Source organism: Parasteatoda tepidariorum, chromosome 1 (assembly GCF_043381705.1).
Source record: "Parasteatoda tepidariorum isolate YZ-2023 chromosome 1, CAS_Ptep_4.0, whole genome shotgun sequence".
NCBI classification, from domain to species: Eukaryota; Metazoa; Arthropoda; class Arachnida; order Araneae; family Theridiidae; genus Parasteatoda; species Parasteatoda tepidariorum.
In genome coordinates, this window is record NC_092204.1 from 43,847,059 (window position 1) to 43,870,434 (window position 23,376).

General features: G+C 27.1%; 2 protein-coding genes across 2 annotated transcripts in view; one reads left to right on the plus strand and one right to left on the minus strand.

The window, feature by feature from the left end:
- Positions 1-78: 78 nt before the first annotated feature.
- Positions 79-17,210, plus strand: LOC107440124 (Autophagy-related protein 3). Its single transcript, XM_016052953.4, has 9 exons — positions 79-315; positions 3,840-3,881; positions 5,052-5,172; positions 7,764-7,871; positions 8,167-8,222; positions 8,321-8,449; positions 9,699-9,857; positions 12,293-12,420; positions 15,960-17,210. The coding sequence occupies exons 1-9, from the start codon at positions 244-246 to the stop codon at positions 16,111-16,113; spliced, it is 969 nt and encodes a 322-aa protein (XP_015908439.1). The 5' UTR covers positions 79-243; the 3' UTR covers positions 16,114-17,210.
- A 769-nt stretch (positions 17,211-17,979) lies between these two features.
- The window catches only part of LOC139425330 (uncharacterized), a 9,453-nt gene continuing 4,056 nt past the window's right edge, over positions 17,980-23,376 (minus strand). The window contains exon 2 of the mRNA XM_071179331.1: positions 17,980-21,034. Coding sequence (XP_071035432.1) covers positions 19,316-21,034 — 1,719 coding nt within the window. The 3' untranslated portion in view covers positions 17,980-19,315. The remainder of the gene's footprint in view (positions 21,035-23,376) is intronic.

Sequence of the window (23,376 nt, forward strand, 5' to 3'; positions counted from 1 at the left end):
GACTTATTCAGACTTAACTGTTTTCAACTTAGTCTTCTTCAAGTCACTGAGAACTGGAATATTTTTTACGAAGTAAAACTCAAAAAATTCTAAACGGCGACAACGCTTTGAATCATTTTATTTTAAAGAAATTGACAAGATGCCACTTTGTTGTTATCAATATCAGTTGTGTCACGCGATCATTGTTCAACCTTTCCAATTTTAGACACCTATAATTATAAGAAATCTATAAAAACTTGAAAAATGCAAAGTTTAGTGAATAATGTTAAAGGAAAAGCTTTGAATGTAGCTGAATTTTTTACTCCTATTCTGAAGGTATCGTCGCTTTACTTAGTATCTCTGTGGATCTCTTTATTTAAAAAGATTGCAATAAGAAATTTTTAAACAAGCTAATAAATCGTTCCAATTATTATTTTCTTATCATAATGATATTGCAATTAGTTAAATCGTATCTAATATTTGCCTCATTCGCATTATATTGCATCAAATTCGTTCGATTTTTCTATTGTAAGCTTTAAGAGAAATTACTTATAAAAATAGATTGTTTAAGTTAATCTCTTACGATTTTAAAATTATGTACAAATTGACTTAGTCATTTGCACATAATAAGCAGCCCAAAATTGTATAATTTGGAAAAATAAATGTTTTAAATCAAATATGCTATTATAATATGGAAAAATTGTCTAATAAAAATGGCTAGAAAATTAGGAAGCATATTTGTTAAATATTTTATGGAGTTGGAGGATAATCTAAAGCGGGAATATTTCCATGTTGTGATCTCTAGCGTCAACTGCAATCGCCAAGGTACCAAATAGATTTTAAATTTGTACATTTTTTTTAAAAAAATATGTAGATATTGGCCTGAGGGTGGCCATGAGTTATACCTTATTATATAGTTGGTCCCTTTCTGTGATTTTTTTTTTTAGTTCCCTGATGCCCAGTAGTTGCCAAGACTTGGCAATTTTTCTGCCACAGATCATGATACAGAAATCTCCTCAAGTCAACTACAACCGACAAGGCGCCAAATAGATTTTAAACTTGCAAATTTTTTTTAAAAGCAAAAAAAAAGGGGTAGAGATTTTGTATGGGGATGGCCATGAGTTGGTCCCTTTGTATGATGTTCTTTTAGTTCCTTGGTGGCCGCTGCCCGAAAGTTGCCAAGACTTGGCGATTACTCTGCCTCAGATCACAGCTGAAATCTTTGCTCAAAAACATCAGGGACAAGCTATTTCCATTATTTCATGCAAATTAAAAATTTTCATTGATTTTTTTACGTTTAGATTGATTTAAACATGTATTCCCCCCATAATAGATCTTTGATTTTTTTTCTAATGTCTGCAGTCATTTTTTGACAATAACTTTTCTTTTATTAAGATTTTTGTTTAGGATCCTTTGTTAAAATAGACCTAAGTTTTTGGTTATAACTTTGCTGATTGCCTTCTCTATATCACAAAAAAATGCAAACACAATCTTCACATTTATCTTTAATCGTGGTAATTTTTCATCTTAATTGCTCTAAAGATCCAAGCATATAGCTCAAGGAGCTTTAAAATTATCAGCAGATTTAGGTAAAGTGAAAAGCTTTCTGGAAGCAATTTGTTGACTCTTGTAACTAATTTCTGCCCTTCTGTCACCACTTAATTTTGAAGAAATTTGTTTGAAAATCACTAATTATTTTTTTTAAAACTCAATTTTAATTATTAAACACACACAAATGTCTACAGTGCGTCGTTTTGTGACCCGGAACCATCTTTAGGAATCACTCCTGCATCCTTCTGGGTCACTATTTTCAAGCTTTATGGCAAGATTGCCTATGAGCAATGGTGCATTTTGGACGTTCAGACGCGAGCTAAGGAGTTAAATCTGTCCTGATGTGCGTCAAAAAGAGCTTCTTAGGCTTATAAGGAATAATTTGATGAAGATCATAGGTCTTCCTACTGGCTATTGCACCCTCAGGAGACACCTCCACATTATGAGTCTTCCACCTGATCCCCTTTGCAGGGTTGGCATCTTAAAGAGGAGACTTCTCTCACTACTTTGTGAGTGAGAGGTCTTTTCTGCCTAAAGATTTGAGCATTGAGGACAGCATTGTGTTAAGGTCTGGGAACTACAGGACATACCTGTCAGGTGTTTGCTGAACTTTGTTTCAGCTGTAAAACTTTTCCAATAGTCATGGTCTAAGGTTAGGGTACAATACACCTTTGGTCAATGAGCCTTACTCAGAGCTGCCCAACCTTCTATCTATTAAATTTTCCTTGACCAACTTTCTATCTATTAAATTTAAATTTTTTCTCAAACGACATTCTTATTTTGGTGTATATCATGCATATATGATTATTGAAAAAAATTATTTTGTTTAATTGGTCCTGTTAGATTTTGAAGCTTCTTATTTGTCTAGAAGTTTTGGTATCTACACCGGACCTATAAGAATTTGCCTGTTTTTTTGTATCTTGCATGGATTCCAGTCGTGTCTGCTGGACCTGAATGTTTTCATGATTCCCCAAGTCAAACTCGCTGGGCAAATAAAGAACTTTTAAACAATACACAGTAAGCCAAAAAAAATAATCAGCCTGAGTAACTTTTGATCTAATAATCATATCTTCTCATACTAGGACTCAGTCTTAATGGTTCAAAGTGGGACCTCAAATATGCTGATTAATCAGTGCAGAGGATATTATAAGTTACAAAATCAGGCACAAAAACTTATTTTCTCTGAATAAGCAAACTTTTTTTTTTCTTTCTTTTCTTTTTTTTTGACAAATTTGGATTTTTGTCCTTAAAAATATAGGGGGTAGCTGCAATTGAGAAATAAGGCCCGAATAGTTTGGTTAGAAGAGCAGACCAAATTTTAGCCCCTTAATTTTACTTTTTGCATATTTCACCATGCGTTGGAAATTTATAAAGCAAATCAAAAAAGTTTTGCACGCAATTATAAAATTCATTTATATAAAGATAAATTCATGCAAGGAAAATTTAAATTACTATTTATTCTTTTTTATCATATTATATGATAATAGTTGAAAAAAATTTGAAACTTAGGGTATACAAATTTTTACATTATTTTAAAGCATATAATTTTAGGGAGCAAAATACAAAATATGAACAAAATTGGTCCAATAGTTCCAATGATGTAAAAAATTTTATACCTTACAATTCAACATTTTTTCAACTCTTTTTTTAATAAAACAATCAAAATAATTAAAGTAAAATTATAAAAAATTTGCATTTAATTATTGGATAAACAAATTTTATAATTCTGTACTAAAAATGTTGGATTCTCTTAAGAAAATTCCCAAGATATGCGAAGAGTAAAAATAACATTAAGAGTTCAAACTTTAGAATGCTTCTCCTTAACAAATTATTGGTACCATATTTCAAAGATTGCAGCTGCCGCTGTAATTTAAAGCCGTCAAAAAAAGGGTATGTTTATTCAAAGAAAGTTGTTGTTTTTTTCTGATTTTGTAACTTGAAATATTGTCTGTCCCTAATTAATTAGAATATTTGATGTCACCCACTAGAGCCTTTAAGATTGAGTTGTAGTAAGTGAAAATTCTATCATTAGATCAAAAGATATTCAGAGTGATTTTTTTTTTCTTCCTGCACTGTACATCACTGGTAAAATACTTATTTATATGTCCATAATGCTACAGTTTTACTCGTTTAAAAAAAAAGCTATATTAAAATTTAAATTTTATGCTGTATTAAAATTTTAATAAGATCACAGATACTTTTTATTATTTAAAAACCTTACCTTACCAAGTTAATTAACCATACCATAATTATCTTGTCACCTATATTAATTTGACTATTTTTAATCATTTTATTATTTTACTTTTTAGGAATCAAAATTTAAGGAAACAGGTGTTTTGACACCAGATGAGGTAAAATAATTTTTATCATTGATAATTATAAATTGTTTTTGATGAGACAGTAAAGGAATAATTATTTTAACTGATCGGGCGAACGTTAATAGCACTAACACTTTTGTTTGACTTGAATTAAAGCCTTAAAAAAAAATTTAAATATTTCTGAATGATTTATTTTACTCAGAATCCTAATATATGCATTGTTAAATATGTGCTAATTATTTATGAAATGCCAACAAAATGTAGAACTTTATTTTACTATCTGTTTGTACTTGCACAACTGTATGTACTCAAAATCAAATTAGATTCACTGTTGTTCATTTTTTTAATTTTACTGACTCTCTAAATACAAGCAAAAAATATTTTGGTATTTTTTAATTATAAAAATAATTACAAATTATAAAAATAAGTCTTATAGTTACTAAAAAAAGTTCGTTAGATTATTGGAATTGTATTTGTACTAAAATATAAAATTAAAAAAAGTAGCTTGGAAATTTTTTTTTTCTATACATTCAAAACATTTATCAGTGATTAATTTTGTAAATTAAAGAAATTTCTATGATAAATAAACATTTCTCTTAGATTTTTTTAAGTGCAAACTTGAAAAATTATCTTTTGGAAGTGAGTGGTGATTTGAAGATTTTAGCTTTAATATGGAAAAAATACAGCTGCCCCATGCTGTATTTTATAAGTATAAATCATTAAAATGCTAATTATAATATTTTTAACTTATTTTGACCTAAATTAATTCAATTTAATGAAAAAGTATGAAAAATATATTTAAATAGAAATTCTGCATTAAAAGGTTAACTTTTAATTTTTTTTACTGTAATGACAGTTATATCAGGATTCTTATTTTAAGAAGTATACTTGTTATATGGGCTTATACTGCATAGATCTGCATATCATTTTTCATAAAGTAGAGATTTTTTTGAACGAAAAATTTTCAGAATCAGTGATTTGTCAGATATGACCTCTAATGTTTACTTGAATGTATTCCTGTCATAAATGATTTCCTTTTATTAATAATAATATAATTATTTTTTTTAATAATTAATAGTAATATTCTGATAATAGTAATTCTGAGATTATTACTGAGATATTTTAACTAGCTACAAACAATCAAAATTATTTTATACAGAACTAAATCAATATTGTTAAACTAATCACTTATTATTTTAATAGTTTGTATATGCAGGAGACCACCTAGTTCATCATTATCCAACTTGGCAATGGGCTAAAGGAGATGAAGCCAATTTGAAACCATATCTCCCTCCTGAAAAGCAATTTCTTGTTACTAGAAATGGTAAAACAAGTTTCCTCTTTTTACCTTAAATTAACTTTGTTATTTTCTTATGAATTTTTTTTCCCACTTTGTTATACTGTTATGCAGTGAATAATTCAGCTGAAAATTTTTTATAAAATTAAGTCTTTGTATTTTACAGGCTATTTTTTAGTGATTTTATCTTTATTGTAATCAATAAATCAATAATCAATAAATGCAATGAGTATCAATAAATGCAATTAAGGGTTAATATTCTTATCTTAACACCACAGCTTTCCTCTTTTAAAATTATTTAACCCTTGTTATTAATCTTACAAAGACAAGTGTTCAATAGAAATTTAATTGAATAGAAATTTTGCTCAACAGAAATTTAAATTTTTTTTTTTTCAAAAAGAAAAAAAAATTCAAAACCTATTACTGTTTATTGTAAAATATTTTAAAATTCTTTTAAATTTTTTTAGCTCGATCCTAAATATATATTATGTAAGTTTATCAATATTTTCTTCTATCCACCACATAATTGGAAAAAACATGTTTAACAGTAGAAGTAAACAATATGTCTAGAAACCCTTTGCATAAGTAATATAATAAATGAAAGTTATGATTAAAAAAAATAAGTACATATACGAATACTTATTCTTACAGAACAATAAATATTAAGTAATTGTGTTACACTGCAAAATTATCAATAGTTACTTTACAATTAATTAACAGCCTCAAATAGTTATTTTTCTGCACACAAAATTAGTTCCTCTTATTTATAACCATTCATTTTTTTTCCTACTCGTAAGATATGAATATAAAAATCTGTTATATACAGAATGATAATGCTTAATATTCAGACTATTAAAAAAAAGACAAGAACTGTTTAATTTCCTTGAGCTATTTAGCATGATTTTAAAATTTCATTAGTTCAATTGTATGCGTTTCAATATTATAAAATATATTTTTAAATACTAAAAAATTATGGTTTTACATTATATGTTTTAGTAACATATATATGACTTTTCATTAAGATTATTTCAAAATGTAGCTTTGAGCAATATAATAATAAATCATAATTTCAATTCTTTTTTTCTTTCTTTCTTTTTTTTGGAAAAACACCTTAATTTCCGTACAGGAAATAAGATTTCTCTGTGTATTGTGCTATTATAATATAACTGTATAATATTATAAAGTACCTATCTGAAGATAATAGTAAATAATAATTTGAAGAAAAACAAATGTCATGTTTGAAAAAGTGTAGTTTATTGCCATATTTTCTTGAATCTTTAATGTGAATTATAATAAATATTGCTTTGCATGTGAATAAAAGTTATTGTATTAAATGTCTTTCTTCCTTTTCTCATTAAGACCCATTTTAAGGTATGGTAAACCTTTAATTACCTTTGTTAATTTATGACTAACACTGTCTACTTACTGTTGTATTTTAACTTTTCAATTTATTTTTATCATTATATGGTGTTACATTAAGTAATTTATAATTTTTATTTGTATGTAACACGACTTTAGTATGTCCTATCAATGCCAGTTTTTTAATTAAATTTTAGGCATTTTATTTTGCAGTAGTTTTATTTGAAAATTTTGTAATGTTAAGAATTGTATGTGAGTCTCAAGAAAGTTAGTCTCAATCTAAGTTAAAAAATTTTGTCAGTCAGCAAAACAATTTTGTTTACAAAAATTAATCAGTTTTATTATCAAACTAAACTACAGAAGAAAAAGCTTATACATATATAATGAAACAACCTTTTTCACAATTAAGCTAATGAGTAAAAAGATATTCGCATTTCAAACACTGTACATTTTTATATTAAATTATTTTAATGGGGAAAATATGTTGTGAGTAATTTAGTATACTCTTCTGTCTATATTTGTAAATGATCTCTCAAATTGCTTAAGGTAGTTATATAATTCTATTTATAGATGTTATTTCACATCTAAATTTATTTTTTCTATTTACTTTAATATTAATAATTTAAAAATGAAAAATTTCTGTTAATTTATACATCAAGATTTGCAATTGACATTAAATGTGTTATTTCTTATTTCATAATTTTTTCAGAGCTTTAAATAGTTTTATATTAATGCAGATAGTTTTATATTGATTTTATAAAACTGAAAAATGTGTGCATTGAAATATGTAATTGACAGGAAATGTTATTCCTTATTTTGAATTTTTTCTGTGTTTTCTGTAATACTTAAATTTGTATATAGATATTGATAGTAATGGTTTTATAGTGCTTTAGTTAGTTTTATTTTGTTAGAAATGGCTTTATAAACATTTAGATAGTTTTATATAATGTAAAACTGAAAAATGCTTATCTGTGTGTATTAAAATATGTGTTTCATTAAATGTATGCATTACTATGCTATAACATTAAATACTATTTTTTTACTTTTTTTCTGTGATTTTGATTTTAGATTGTTTTATATTAATAGATATAGTTTTATAGTGCTTTAGATTGTTTTATATTAATAGATATAGTTTTATAGTGCTTTAGATAATTTTATATTCATGATCTAAAACTGAAAAATGTTTGCGTGTATTAAAATATGCATTTGACTATAAATATTATTGATTATTTCTTTTTTTTTTTTTTCCTGTACGTCAGTTCCTTGCTATAAACGATGTAAAGAAATAGAATTAGCTGAGCATCATGAGGAACTTCTTGAAACTGAAGATGAAGATGGAGGCTGGGTTGATACTCATCACTACTCTGGTAATTACTTGAAAATCATAAAAAAATTTTCATTATTTAATAGTTTTTACATAATCTATCAATGAAATCCTTTATTTAGCAAATATATATGAGTTTTATATCCTTTGTCATGAAAATCAATTCCTTTAATATAAAGTCCACTTTATGTATAATTGATAAATTAGTTTCTATAATCTTTGGCTTCCCTTCTAATGTATAAGTTACAGTTAAACTGTTACTCTTTCTAGGGCATTTATTTTTATTTTTGATCCTATAATTTAATTAATATTTATATGTGTATCATTATTTCTTGCAGATAGCTCTGCTGCTGCGCTTGCAGATCAAGTTCAAGAGATGACTGTTCAACCTAATGTAAGAAATTAGTTTTTGAAATTTCCATCTTCAAATAATTTATTAAAGATATGTTGATTTAAAAACATTTTGAGCATACTTTATTCCTTGGTGTTAAGGTAACTGCTCCAAATCTAATGAATAAAGTTGTTGCTGATGCTGATAGTGATGAGGATGAAGATGATGATGAAGAAGCTCTGGATATGGATGATTTCATGCAAGGTGGAATGATTGAAAACAATGATAAGGTTTGTGGATAATTTTTTTTTTTTTTTAATTTATTGTTTTGTATCTAAAGGTATACTACAAAATTTGAATTATTATGATCTCTAATTAATTGATTTCTCAACTTTAATTGATTCATTTAATTGATTTCTCAAACTTTAAAAAACATTTTTAAAAAATTGACTATTATTTTAACAAAATGTTTGTTTTAACTTGTTTTTTGAACAGGGAAATCCTAGAATTGTCGGGGAATTTTATTTTAACTCCAAAAGTCAGAGGAAGTTGCAATTTTCTTACAAAAACCTGGAAAATTCCTACATTATACCTGAAAAATAACCAGTCTTAAAATTGTCTGTCATCAGTTTGAGATTCAACTTAAATAATTAATTACAATAATCTATTAATTACAATAATCTATTACAATTATTTATTGTTAAAATTTCACATTTAAGTAAAACTGAAATGTTTTCATCCTCATTTTATGATATTTATTTTACACAGAAAATCTAATACTTAGCATTACAAATAAAAGAATCAAAAGTTTTCTGATGAAAAATTCCGTGGTGTAAATAAATATGGTATGGATTTTCATTGAAATTTACCTGATACACCTGGAATAGTCGGGGAATTTTTTTTCTGAAATTGAGTGGAAGCCCTGTAAATTAAATGCCTATTACTATTCAAAATTATCAGTAAACATAATACATAACATTTAAAGTTCATTTAATGTCAATTATAACTGGAAAATATTGCAGTTTTTTCTATTTTGATGACTATAAAAACTCCCTATGTGTAAAATATTTAGTACATTATGCAACAATTTTCATGAAATTTATATTATTTCGTAAAATCTTCTGGATTTTTTCCTATCCATGTTGGCAGTCATATACATGCCATAAATATATTTTTCCATAATTTAAACATCGTATTAAAATATATTTAATGTTACGTTTTTTTTTTTTTTAATCTTTATAGCATGTTTTTTTAGAACATTCGTTTGTGGCTTTGTGAGTATTTGCATAATCATTAATGAAGCATGACAAATTTTAACCTATTTCCATATCTTACCTACTCTTGACCTAAGTACTTAACTTTGAATCTGATTAATTCATCGTTGACGCCATCTTGACTTTACTAATAAAGAAGTTCTTGGTAATAGATGGTCTATATTGTATGACTAAGATTTAGGAAATTTCAACTAAATAACTTTTGTTTATGAAACATTTCTAAATCTAATGTATAAATATATATATATATTGTTTTTTAAATTAGGCTACATTGGACTTGGCGACTGCTACAAATCCTGAAACTGATACTAACAATGCAGCAAGTAATGAAGCTGGAATAGTGCCAACACGCACCTATGATTTAAATATTACATATGACAAGTACTATCAGACACCCAGGTTATGGCTCTTTGGTTATGATGAGGTTAGTATTTAAAGTTATAAAGCAAAACATTTGTTATGTAGTTTCCCATAAAAACTTCTAACTTTTATCTGCTAAATTAATTTTAGGTTTTAAACAAATGGGCAAACATTTTCTTTTATCATACCAATTTCATGAATGTATTTAATATAATAATTATTCCAAAGAATTTTTTTAAAAAATCTATATGTAACTGTTAAGTAGATTATTTGTAATTTTATGATGTGTGTCAACTGTGTGTGTCGTTCTAAAATAATGACAAGAAAACTTTATTAAATATATTTAGCATCCAACATGACCATTTAGTAAGGAGGATACTTTTGATTCCTTTAAAGGTTGATATTTGTAACTGGCCATCAGCTATATCACTGAAATCCAGTGCGTCTTCCAATTTGGAATACCTGACAAAGTCAAGGAAAGTAGTGTGTCAGGAAATAGTTTTTTTTTTTAAGTGAAATAGATTAAATTTTTTTGTAGATTTTGTAAAATTCTTGAAATATTTGAGAACTTCTTAGTTTTGATTTATGAAATTTTGTCTATTTAATGTGTGTGGTTTGCATTCACTTAGAATTACTTAGCACACTAATTTTACTAACAAAAGAGAATAAAATAATCAATTTTGACTGGCTTTATAAAGCGTGTCAAGAGAATACTGTTAAAAAACGTTTATTGTTTTGAAAATTTTCATCTCTGTAAAATTTACAAAATCTAATGTATAATTAAATTAGATTTTTAAAAAATTCCTTCATGACAACCTAAAAAAAAAATCTCACTTTGGTAAATTAACTTCTTTCAGAAAATTGACCAACTATTATCAATTATTTTGATTTGTTAACAGAAAAAGTTTTTGAAAAGTCTTTACCACTTTAAATTATTTTTATCTAGCTATAACTGAACAGTTGTTAAAACATGAAGGTTTAATCAAAATTGCTGTTTGTAAGCATGAAAATAAAGTATTACTATCCAGGTGCTCAATAAAAGTTAAAATTTATTTCACTGTGTTAAAAAGCTTATTTTGCATGATTATTCTTTTCTTTTTATTATTTTTCATTCTTCCTTTTAATTTTTCATCCATGATTGCTATTCATTCCTTTTTTATTAAAACTGAATAAATCACAAGTCGTTAGAATATATTTGAATAGTATTTTATACTTAAATCTATGTAGTCCAAATTCCCTCACCTTCATGGAGCTGGCATCAAAAAAGAAAAAAGAAGACCTCGCTTCCTGGCTCGTACCCCCCAAACATCACTGGTACCAGAGCACCAGTCCAGGAGGTGCACTCAACATTCGGTGCAACCGCAAGGACCAGACTGCACTTACCAGGCTTATCAGCGGCCACCTTAAGTCCCTTTCTTTTGAGGGTAGTATTAAAATCTACCCTAACTGCCCCAGGTGCCACAACATGCAGGCTTACCCCCAACATATCCGGGACTGTCTTGGTCTGGACAAAAGGGACATTCTTAATAACACACTTATGGTGGCCGACTTCCTCCGGGTGGTGAATTTCATGGACATTGTTTAGCCCTGCTAATTTTGGGGATAAGGAAGAAGAAGAAGATGTATTTTCTGTATAAAAAAAAATTAAACAAAGTAAAACTTACTTAAAATTTTGATTAAGGTAAATTTTATTTTTGGAATAGTTTGAAAGTAATAAAAACATTTTTTAATGTCCTTGTAAAGAAATTTTCAGTAATATTTTTATTTTTAAAAAAAACTCAGAGCTGGAGGTTCTAGTCTTCTGGATACTCAGTGAAACTTCTTTATATTTAGAGCAAAGTGACTGAGAGAATTACTCTATCGAATCAGGAATGGCAACATAGGATTTAGCGTGAATGAAACAATTTTACTAAAACCTTGTCTCCATGTTTTAGATATATATATTAGATATATAAAAATAATTTCAACCACTATAAAGCATTTTCATGCCGTTTTCCAATTGAATATGAACACCGGTTTTTTTTCCTTTGAATCTATGTTGATAAAATTAATGCTACATTAAAAACTTATAATTCTTTAATATTTAATTATAAAAAAGAACACACATGAGTAATTAAAACAGCAAATGAAAGAATCTATTTGATGGTTTGTATATAACAGCATCTTCTGTTAGTCATTGCAATGACAATTCACAATTTCTCTTTTTTGTTTCTTTGCTGTGCTATAACCCCATAATTCATGACACAACAATTGAAACACTCTGTAAATCATAATTGCTTATCCACACATGATTTTTGAGCAAAAGAACTTTCGCTCAAAATAACATTTTTACAATTTCAATTCTACTTCAAAATAAATCAGATACTTTCTTTCTTAAATCTGTGATTTCATTTCAACAGTCACAATAAATGAGCTTGACTGCATATTACTTTGTTAAAGTTGTTTATTGAGATTATAGGTGGAATGCTTTTAAACATACTAATCAAAGTTATTCTGTAGAATCGGAAACCCTTGACAATTGAAGAAATGTACGAAGACATTAGTCAAGACCATGCAAAGAAAACTGTTACCATGGAAAGTCATCCTCATCTACCTGGTCCCCCCAGAGCATCAGTTCATCCTTGCAGGTACTGTTCATTTTCATTCCTTTTTACGTTTTAAGTTCATTTATGAAGAGGAAAAAATATTGCAGTTTTTAATATATTTACAATATACTATATAATTTCCTTTGTTGCCTCTACTACTGGTGCCCATAGGACTCTACCTTATTAGAATTCATATAACATACAGTGTTTTAAATAAACTTCATCAAAAACCTTGCTTTTGCAATTGCTTCCAACTTAGTAATAACATGAGATGTCTTTATTATACTTAATTTCAAAGGGCACATGTGTATAAATTCAATTATAAAAAATATTGTCATGCGTGTTTTTTTTCCCCCGTCGTTGAACAGCCGACCCAGTGTTGGGTTGACGACTACTAATGATCAACTCCGTAGCCTTGTAATTATGAACCACTCCAGAAGACAAGGAAACTCCTGGATCAGTATCCCCAGAGGATCAGTATCTCTTGGACATGGGTCCAGTACCCTACCAACCAGGCTATCCCGGCATGGTTTTTAAAAAAATGTGCATGCATATTAAATTCAAACTTGAAACAAAATTATCAGATTGAACTTTCCAGTAGACCTAGTATGAGGTTACACAAATGATTATTTGGTGAAATTTTGTTTTTCTAGAAGTTACATGAAGATAGCTCGAATCCTGTTGGTTTTTTATGTTTTTTGCATAGTACTAAAGCCTTCTGTTTTGTTCTGTAATGTTTTTATTATTATTGGAAATAGATTTTTTTGACATAAATTTCTATTGTTACTTTAAATTGCTTGTACAGAATTATGATATTTAAATAATATATTTAAAATCTAAGTCTAAAATAGTGACAATCCTTGGTGGGAAATCTAAGATTGATTAATGAAAGATTTCCCTACGGTTTCCGTGTACCTAATTCAGTATGAAGGCTTAAAACATGCATTTTTAATTATGCATGGTAAATAGAGTTGAAAAACAAAAAATTTTTTTTTAGTTAAACCAGGTTTTTTAGATTTAAACCTTTTCCTTTTTTCAAAGCATTATGTTGAATAATATTTTATACAGACTCTCACACGCACACATATATATAAGCCATTAATTGAAATTAACTAAACTGTTCTAAAGTATTTCAGAATATTTAACAATTCCTTTTAACTATTAATTAATATTTTCAATAGACAATTCAAAACTATCCACCTTTGTTTCTGGAATATATTACTTTACAATTCCTTTTTTCATGAACTATTTAAAATTTATTTTACCATAGTAATATAAAAAGTGATCCCTGCTTGTCTGTAATATAAAAATGCTATACCTCAATATTATTTAATTAATATTATTACTTTGTTGTATACAACTCATAATATTAATTAAGTTTATTGAAATATACATTTCTTGTTTGTTACTACTCCATAGAATCGACAAAAATGTTAATATATTTAATGCAATTTATCATCTATGTTTTATATATAGACTTTCAAGTAATTAAAAAAGTACTTGAAAATAAGGGAATGATGAAAATGTATAAAAATGACATGGATTACATATAAACAGTAAAAGTAAATTTTTGACTGATAGTTTAATAATAAATAAATTATATATTACTTTTTTTTCTTACATTTTAAGATAAGAGCTTTAAGTTTACTAATATCAGAATTCGTAGTTGTCCTGAAATTTTAATAGTAAATAAAGTATAAATTACTTTTTTTCTTACATTTTAAGATACGAGCTTTAAATTTACTAATATCAGAATTCGTAGTTGTCCTGAAATTTTTGATTTTTCTGTTAAAAAATATTTTATCCTTATTTGTTCTTTAGTTTTTTGTCCATATATTTCTGATTTGTGTGTGTTCAGAACGTCTAATTTTCAATGAATACTAATGCACTTCTTAAAATAATCGGCTTGAATAATCAAAAAAATCTTGGAACTTTCATCGAATATCTTTTTATTTCAATTAATGGTTCACCCAAAAAATTACTTTTAAACACAAATGCTAAGACTCATCTTCACTGTGTTTTCTTTTTTAAATTATTGAAACCCCACTTAAAATTATTTCATTAAAGAAATTATGAACTCGGTTATAAATTTTATGGTATATTGGTATGAAAGAATATTAACTATTTAATGCTAATTACTTTTTTAATGCAATAGTATCATTAATATGTCCTAAATATTGATCTCAAACTGTTATGAGTTTGCTCAATGCTCCATTAATAGCATTTTACTAGGGGAAAAATGTTAAAACTTTTTAATTTCAGAATAAATTAAGTCGGGAATTAAAAATGATACATTTTATTATTTTTTGTGATAAAATTTGCCGTTATTGTACTTAAGTAGATCAAATTATAATTTTTTAATTGCTCTTTTTAAAAATAGTCTGGTTTATGTATACTGTTCCAATAAGTGTTCTAAATTTTTTATAGCCCACTTCAAGACCTGCAATTTGCTTATTAACATAATGCAGCATTACAATGAAAATATCATAAGTGAATTCTGAATATCTTTTGTTAGAATTCTTTTTTAATACAAAAAAGTGCATTTTGAAAATATTACAAAAAGGAACAAAATCATAATGGGTACAATACAAATTTGTTTACACTGATAATAGAAAAAACTGCTAAAAGTATAAAAATTAGTCAAGCCTGAATCTTTAACAAGATACAAAAAAGTTTTCTTACTTTTTTATTTTAACTTTTTCAACAATTAAATTATTCAACTAATTTTAAAGGCAATTAGAAAATGGATTTGATGATGCTTTATTTTATATTAAGCATTTTTAGAACATATTGCTCACATTAATTTATTTTTATCCATATTTTTGCAGGAAATCTAAACATTTAAAAATCATATATTTGTGTCTATTTAAAAAAAAAAAAATCATACTGCTATTAGCATTTAAACATAAAAGTGGAAAAATTTAATATTTTTTCATTTAGTTTTCAAGTTAAAACTATTTATATAAATAATAAAAATTGAACTTTAAAAATATTATTAAAAAAAAAAATTTGGTTTGAACTAGCCAACTCTGGTGATAACTAAACAATTTTATTAAACTAATTATTAAACTAAATTATTGAACTAATTTTTACTATTAATACAAATAAATTTTTAAAAGAATGTACCACTGCTAATTTTTATTATGGAATATTATTGTTAAACTATGCGTTTTGTCGATTCTTTCTGAGCAAGATATTCTCTCCTAATTTTAAGCCTTAAATTAAATTCATCTTATTACATTATATTTTTGTGCATTTTGGATTTATAAGTGTCACAATTTAAAATGTTTTCCAATAATATATTTATGCTACCAACCTATGACCTACTAAAACTGTGGTTTCTATTTAAAATAAATTAGTTGCAAATATATAAAGGTAATAGTTTTTCATGAACAATAAAAATACTATAGCTTTTAAATATTTGTATAAAAAAAATTCTGCTACACTTTATAATTAGCTTAGAAAGCAATTCTGTAAGACTTTATTATTTGATTACATGAAATACTTTACATACTTATGTGTGATGTTTATTGTTCTGAAATTAATTCTGAAAAATTTATTTATTTATTATTTTTATTCAGACATGCTGAGGTGATGAAGAAAATTATTCACACTGTCACCGAGGGTGGTGGAGAACTTGGTGTGCACATGTATATAATCATTTTCTTGAAATTTATGCAAGCAGTCATTCCAACTATTGAATATGATTATACTCAAAACTTTTCTTTGGAATAAACTGCACGCTTTTCAAAAAAAAAGAAGTAAAAAAATGTAAATAGAATTGCTCTTGCATATTGTGTGATAAATAGAAAATAATTTCTGTAATTTTTCATTGTTAATCAAACTTCTGCCAGACTAAATTATGGGTCCAACTTATTTATTTCAATATTTTTCATTATTTTTTTTCTGCGTTGTTAATTGATAATGATTAACTATAATGTTAGATTATGTGGCATGCAATTGCTAAGATTTATCATTAGATATTTAATTCTTATTTATCTAAAATTTGAGTTACAAAAAAATTATGTAAAAGAAAGAAACTATATCTATATATAATGTAGATTGTTTTCTAATTTTTAATAAAAATGTCCACTTAGCTATTTTATGCTATGCTGTATTTTTAATTGTAAGCATTACTGTTATGTAAATTAAATAATTTATCTATTACCTAATTTAAGCCAAAGTATAATTATATTGTTACACAAAATGAAAAATTATGTACTTAAATTCTTCCCGTTAAAGTTTGAGATTAAAATTATAAGAGATTAGATATTTTAAGCCAGTAAAATCATTCGAAAAAGAAAAACTTTACTCAAATTTTTTCTCTTAAATGATGTATGCTTCTAAAAAATATTTTTAAAATTAATTATTTATATTTTGTAATAAGCAAATGCAAACATGAAATAATTTTTATTTCTTATTTTAAAAATAAGTTTGTTTATCGTTGAATTAACCTTTTTTTCTGCTGATTGAAAATTTTTAAATATCAATTTAAGAGATTTTATTTATAAAACTTTTAAAAAATGTTCCATATTTATACATCTTTCTTTTTTGTTTCCTTTTGTAGTATGTAGGCGTATTTTACATTTAATTTATAGAGAGCTGTTTTTTGTGAATATCTTTGATCATTTCTTTTTTTGCTTATACCACATATCTGCTATAATTTTTATACCAGTAAGATATTTAAACATGAAATCATCTTATTCTACTACTTTGATGTGTTAAAACAGAGATTGACATTTAAAAATAATGTAAATTTTGTAATTATGAATGTTACCAGATTTGTTTCATTGCATAAGTGTATTTAAATTTAATAAAAGTGTCTATTTCAATATTATGAGCTATTTTTAATAACATTTTTCTAACATATAGTTATCGTGCTAATTTCAGTTATTTATAGTTTATCATGAGAATGAAGCCTTTTGATATACTTCATACATGTCAATGATTAGTTTTACTACAATGTACTGTAAACGGTAATTGTTTTTTCCCATCATATTTGAAAATATATTTTAATATTATATTTCAGCATTTTTAATTTATAAGCATATACTTAAAGAAATCAGCCAATGCTTGATAACATTAAAAAAAAAGTATTAATGTTATTGAAATGCTAATGTTTCTTCATTGAATAGTATGGACTGATATTAATGCTTTCGTTCAATAGCATTAAAAAAATTTTATTCTGACTTTTTTAATTATACTAATAGTATATTATATTTCAATGAGCATTTACATTTGTTACTTTCGTTCTTGATAATTTATGTGGCAGGAACAAGCACAAAATAGGAAGCCGAATATGACTAGTTGACTTGTAGTTAAAATTGTGTTTAGAAACAAATTAGACATTATTACTAAGGAAATTTTATATTCTTATTTTCCACAAGTTGAATATAGTTCTTACATAAATTTTTCTTACAGGTAAATACTTAAATTTAAGTTTAACCTAACCACAATAAGCTAAATCCAATTTTCTTAGGAGATGTTTTGTTTGAACTGTTGCTTTTACAATCTGTTGTATAATTATTAACACTGTAAAATAGAACTTACTAAAATATAAATCAATATTGATTTATATTATAATCAGTAACGATACGCTTAAATATTTATAAATAAAAAAATTATTCACAATACTATAAAGTACCAAGTATCAATATGTTTGTGTTAGTGCTGAGTATTGATACTTTCTTTCAACACTATTTCTTTTAAACCAAAACTTATAATTAATGTGAATTGGTAGCATATTTTGAAGAATATGCTTCTCTTACTGAAAAAGTAAGTGTGATGAGTGAGTTTACTCCTCATTGCATATTTTTTTTAAATTGGGAAATAATTTGCAAATAGGTGTAAAGTAGCAATGGGAAAGAGCAACCATAATTTTTTTCCCTTTGAATAGCTGGAAATTACTATAACAATAGTAGAACTAATAATTTTTTACAGTAACACATTGCTTTATCGAATTATTATGAACTCTACATAACACACTCACTTGGGTAACACTACACTCCTGTTTGTAAATACAATTTTTTTAATGAATAACTCACACGTAAGAATAAATTTAAAAATACTACATACATTTTTTTACTTGTTAGAATGCACATAAATGTTACTTTATTTACAGTATTGAAATACAAGAAATCATTCAAAATTATATAAATAGTTCATGTGGAAAATTGCTTGTTAATATTTAAAAAGTTCACTCTGAGAAATTTTTATTAAATTGCTCATTTATTTTCAGTTATTATACTATGAATGCCTTTTAATCAAAAATGTAAGCCTTTGACCATTTGACATCTGGTAAATCCACTCGCATCTGAATGTTGGCTTGTTGAAATACATAAAAAAAACTGGTTTGTTATGCTAGAGAGCAACCAGGAAAAGTTCAAATTATCGGAACTTCTGTAGGAAAAAAAGGTTTACACATATTATTATAATTATATATTAAGTTAACTGATATAGTGGCACCAATAGAGTAAGTTTGATCACATACTCTAGTGCAAAAATACTACGGCCAGAAATTTCTTTTCCCAAGAGCAAGTCCAAAAGTGTTACGGAGCATGTCCTGTCTTAGTCTATAATGTTAATCTCTTCTTTAGAATTACAATTCATTTTTTAAATTTATTTTATTGAACTTGTAATTCATTTTCTAAAAGTGATTACTTTGCTGAACTTGTTAATTGTAAGAATGATGAGGGTTAATTTATACATTGCGCCATCAAAAATACTTTTTTCGTTTTACTAAAATTCTGTTCTTGATATGTAAATAGAATAGGAAAATAAAGATCATTATATTAGAAACTTTTTAATAGTTACACATTTCACATGTGCTAGTATAATCATATTAATTTATTTTTTTTTTATCAGGGCCTAAATTTTCTTTAAAACAAATGATGTAATTATTCAGATATTCTGAGACGCGAAACTTACTGAAGAAGTATTAAAAATATTTTGCAGCTTGTAATATTTCGTTAGAACATTTTGCTAAAAAAGTAATGTCTTTCAGTTCTTCCATCAGCTCACAACACATTTTGTTTTGGATCGTTTGTAGCTTTAAAGTGGCCTCCTGAAATGTGCTTTGTACTCGTGTGATTCCCTGATCAGAAAAAATTCCCATTTCATCAAGAAATGTTCGAAAATCTTGCCATCTATAATCTGATGCCAAATTAAAACAGTTTTCTGGAAAAGTGCTTCTCTTGTACATAAATTTATATGTAACTAATATACAATAAGCGACTTTAATGCAATTAATATCAAACAAATATGCACAAGGTATGTTAGAATCTTTGTTACAAATCTCAAGTAGCAAATCATTAGTAATGAAATCTTTTTGAAACACTTTGTAAACAATTAACATTGCATTTTGAGTTACTGCAGTAATGAATTTTAAAATGAACTGTGCTATTTGCATAGTGTTAGCGTCACCAAAAAAACTCTTAATATGCTGGCTGTTGGTTATTATATCGCCCAACATGCACACCTTCCGTATTAAGATATTAGTGGCAATTTGCAGCGGATACTTGATGAACTCTTCTTGATGCCCAATCGTTCTCATTTCTCTGAATAGTTGTCGGAAATTGTCATTTATCTTTCCTAATGTTGGAGGGACAAAATCGCTGTAACTTACTGCAATTTGTAAAGACTGGATGACGTCGTAATAAAAATGCTTGATACATGTTTTGAATACCATTTCCGTCTCTTTAATCAAATCGCTTTCCTTAGTCTTATCGAGGACTGTCATAACATCGAACGTTATCTGTATGCTTTGATAGCCACATGCTGACATAAAAGCCACCAGTTTTGCGTCATCAGCAATGTTACTAAATAAAGTATCATGCTTACAAGTTGGGAGCCATGTGCCACTATCAGGAATGTACATGTCAAACTGTATATAATGATGGAGAGCTGACAGTTCTGCTATGCCATGTGACATACCTAGACTTTCTAGCAAATCTTCAAGTATTTCAATGCTTTCAGCTAATTCGTCTTCATTGTATAAATCAGGATGATCTTTTGCTGCCTTCAGTTGTTGATAAACACATAATTCGGAAATAGGTAAATGATCATTGACATCTTTCCACCAAGACATCAAACGAAGCCAATTTGATGTACAGTCACCAATACCTATTTTTAAAAAAGATTTATCACTTAGGTTTTCACATTCATACAAAGACAGAGACCTCATCGGATTGTCAAAAAATTTAAATGGTCGAAATGTGGGCAAAAAATTGGGCAGTAACGAGTCGTTTTCTTCTTTCTTTTCAAGGCTTCTCTTAGCAGATTGTTTCATTATTTCCCAATTTAAATTATACATCTGGTTCTGATCAGAGGATGGTATATCAAAAGTATTGTATAACCCCATAAGTTCCATTATGTTGTAATACTTAATAGTTTCATCTGTAAGAAGTAACTTGAACCTTTTTTCCACATGGATTTCTGGCACATATAATTTGTAGACTGCATCTAGTTCTGATTTCCGTTGTCTAGAATCTTCAGAGTGGAAGAAGTAAACACTTTGATGCATGGGGAGCTTCTGATCTTTACTTTCGTCACTTTGCCAGTTGTAACCTGGTAAAGATGTCTCAATTTTCAACTGACTCCAAATGCCTAACTTTGGGCTAGCTTCACTTTTCTTTTCATGTTTAGCTATTTTCCTCTCCTATAAATTAAAGTGATTATTTTTATCTGGCAATTAAAAATTACCTGAAAAAATTTCATTGTTCATGAGACCAGGACACCATCAAAAAAACTAACTTGAGAAGCTTAAAAAAGATGTGATATAAAGCTGTGACAATAAAAAATAATTTGCTACACTGAAAGTAATTCAATTATCAAACATCTTAGAAAATCGAAATAAATTTTAGATTTTTAGTTTCTGAGACCACGATGGAACGAACTTTTTGGAAAATAATTTAAGTTTAAAAATTTGAATGTACTATATGTAACTCTGTATTGGTCCCTATAACTTCTGCAAAAGTTCGTATTTCGGGAAATCATTTTAATTAACACATTTTACATTAAAAGTATTCTGTAAAGACAAAAAAGTAATATAATAATTTTTGTAATTGTTCAGATTTTTGTACCCTGTAGTGTTTCAAAACACAGGGTATGAGAAATAATTTAGATTCAACTATAACATTTTAATTCTTGTTAAAATATCGACCGCATTTCGCCTACTGAATTTGTTTTTCGTTGCACAAGTAGGAATACCAAAATGTTATGAGGTTCATAAAACCTTATCTCGTTGGTATACCAAATGTGAAGAGCCGTTAAATTCAGGTCTGAACATTCTTATGCAATAAGAATGTTAGAAATATAAGTTGTGCACTTTTCTTTCTTTAAGTACCTTTGGTGTGTTTTATAATTTCATTTTTGTATATTTTTTTATGATTTTAAAAAATTGCATTGAAACCTATATTGAACAAATATTAGTGATTATATAATGATTTTGCCAATATATGATCTCTCTGACGTACGAAATTTTTAACTATCGACACCTACTTTATCGAAAAGCGTCTTCGCAGTAAAGCATTTCAATGTAGTTGAAACGATATTTTAGTATGAATAGCAGCGACGCTTGACGGAGATAAAGAGAACAAGATGCAGCCTACAAAGCACTGCGCTTTTTTTCCGTTATCGTCGAAGCGCGCTCAGTAGAACTAAATCAGACGTGGAAAATTTATAAAATTCTCTGTTCTTTATATATGTATATAAATCCCTTCCAAGCGCTAGCGTTGTTATTCAAAAACTGTGGTTTTAACTCTATTTTAAGCTTTTTACTGTGAGAATCGCGTTTATTCGAAATATTTTTTCGCGTTATTTGTCATTGGAAAATTTTGAAATTCCATTTCCGTAACCGCAAGAAATAGATAATTTTTTTTAACACGATTCTGGAGTGTATCCCTAATAATACCTGTATACTAATTTCTATTCCATTTTCTTGAGCGAAATACTTGTCAAAGGGTTTCAAAGCTACTTTATAATCAACTTGTATAATCTATCCATAATATAACAACGCAGACGAAAGATCATTTCCCTCAGAATTACTGTCTTATCCGTAAACATATAAATACAAAAAAAATTGTTGTGGACTGATAAGGTCTGTTTATAATTTTCATATCAAATTATTTTTTCTATCTAGAACTATTTTAGCGTATTTGCTGCCGCTTTTAATTTTCTCTTGGAGTTTTAAATTACGTTTTGAATAAAATTAAAACTCAGCAATTACTCGTAATTTTTTTCCATGTAAACATCTCAATTTTGATTCCCTCGCCTCTACAAAGCCATTGGATGTTTCGAATTCTAATTCTCGGTTGTTTTTTTTTTTTTTTTTTTTTTTTTTTTGTTATTTTTTTTTCCAAATTTTTTGTGAAACCCCTAGAATTTTCCTTTAACCCCTTCTGGATCGTTATCGCAATTGTGGCATAACTATCACTATAAATATTAAATACCACTTCACTAGTATATAAGACGTTCATTTCACTCTATCTAGAGCAGGGTTTCTTAACCTGTGGTTCATGAACCCCTAAGGGGTCCATGAGTTATATTTTGTCGGTCCGCCGACTACTCCTAATTTTTAAAACGTTTGGAAGCCTACCCATTGCTTGTATAGCGAACTATGGCAACTATAATTCCGTTTGCTACAGTGTATCTTTGCGAAGCGGGATTTTCCACGCTTGTGACAATAAAAATATAACATCGAAATCGATTGAATGTTGAACATGATATACACGTTGCTTTGTCGAAAACCATCCCCCAATTAAATTTATTAATTAAGGAAAAGCAGCAGCAACCTTCACATTAAAAATTTTAATTTTAAAAATTTTGTATACTATTAAAATAATAAAATTAAATGTTTTCTAATAATTGATGTTTTTTTGCAATTATTTTTTTCACAGGAAGGTGGTCCGTGACTTCTTAAAAATTTTTAAAAAGGGGCCCATTATATCAAAAAGGTTAAGGAACACTGAGTTAGAGGCTGTGTAATACACACGCATGATG

Excerpts from the sequence above, each read along its gene's own strand:
- LOC107440124 (XM_016052953.4), top strand. The coding sequence starts at position 244 with ATGCAAAGTTTAGTGAATAATGTTAAAGGAAAAGCTTTGAATGTAGCT. Across the intron at positions 8,223-8,320 it reads AGATGACTGTTCAACCTAAT|GTAACTGCTCCAAATCTAAT; the intron begins GTAAGAAATTAG and ends CTTGGTGTTAAG. Across the intron at positions 8,450-9,698 it reads TGATTGAAAACAATGATAAG|GCTACATTGGACTTGGCGAC; the intron begins GTTTGTGGATAA and ends TTTTTAAATTAG.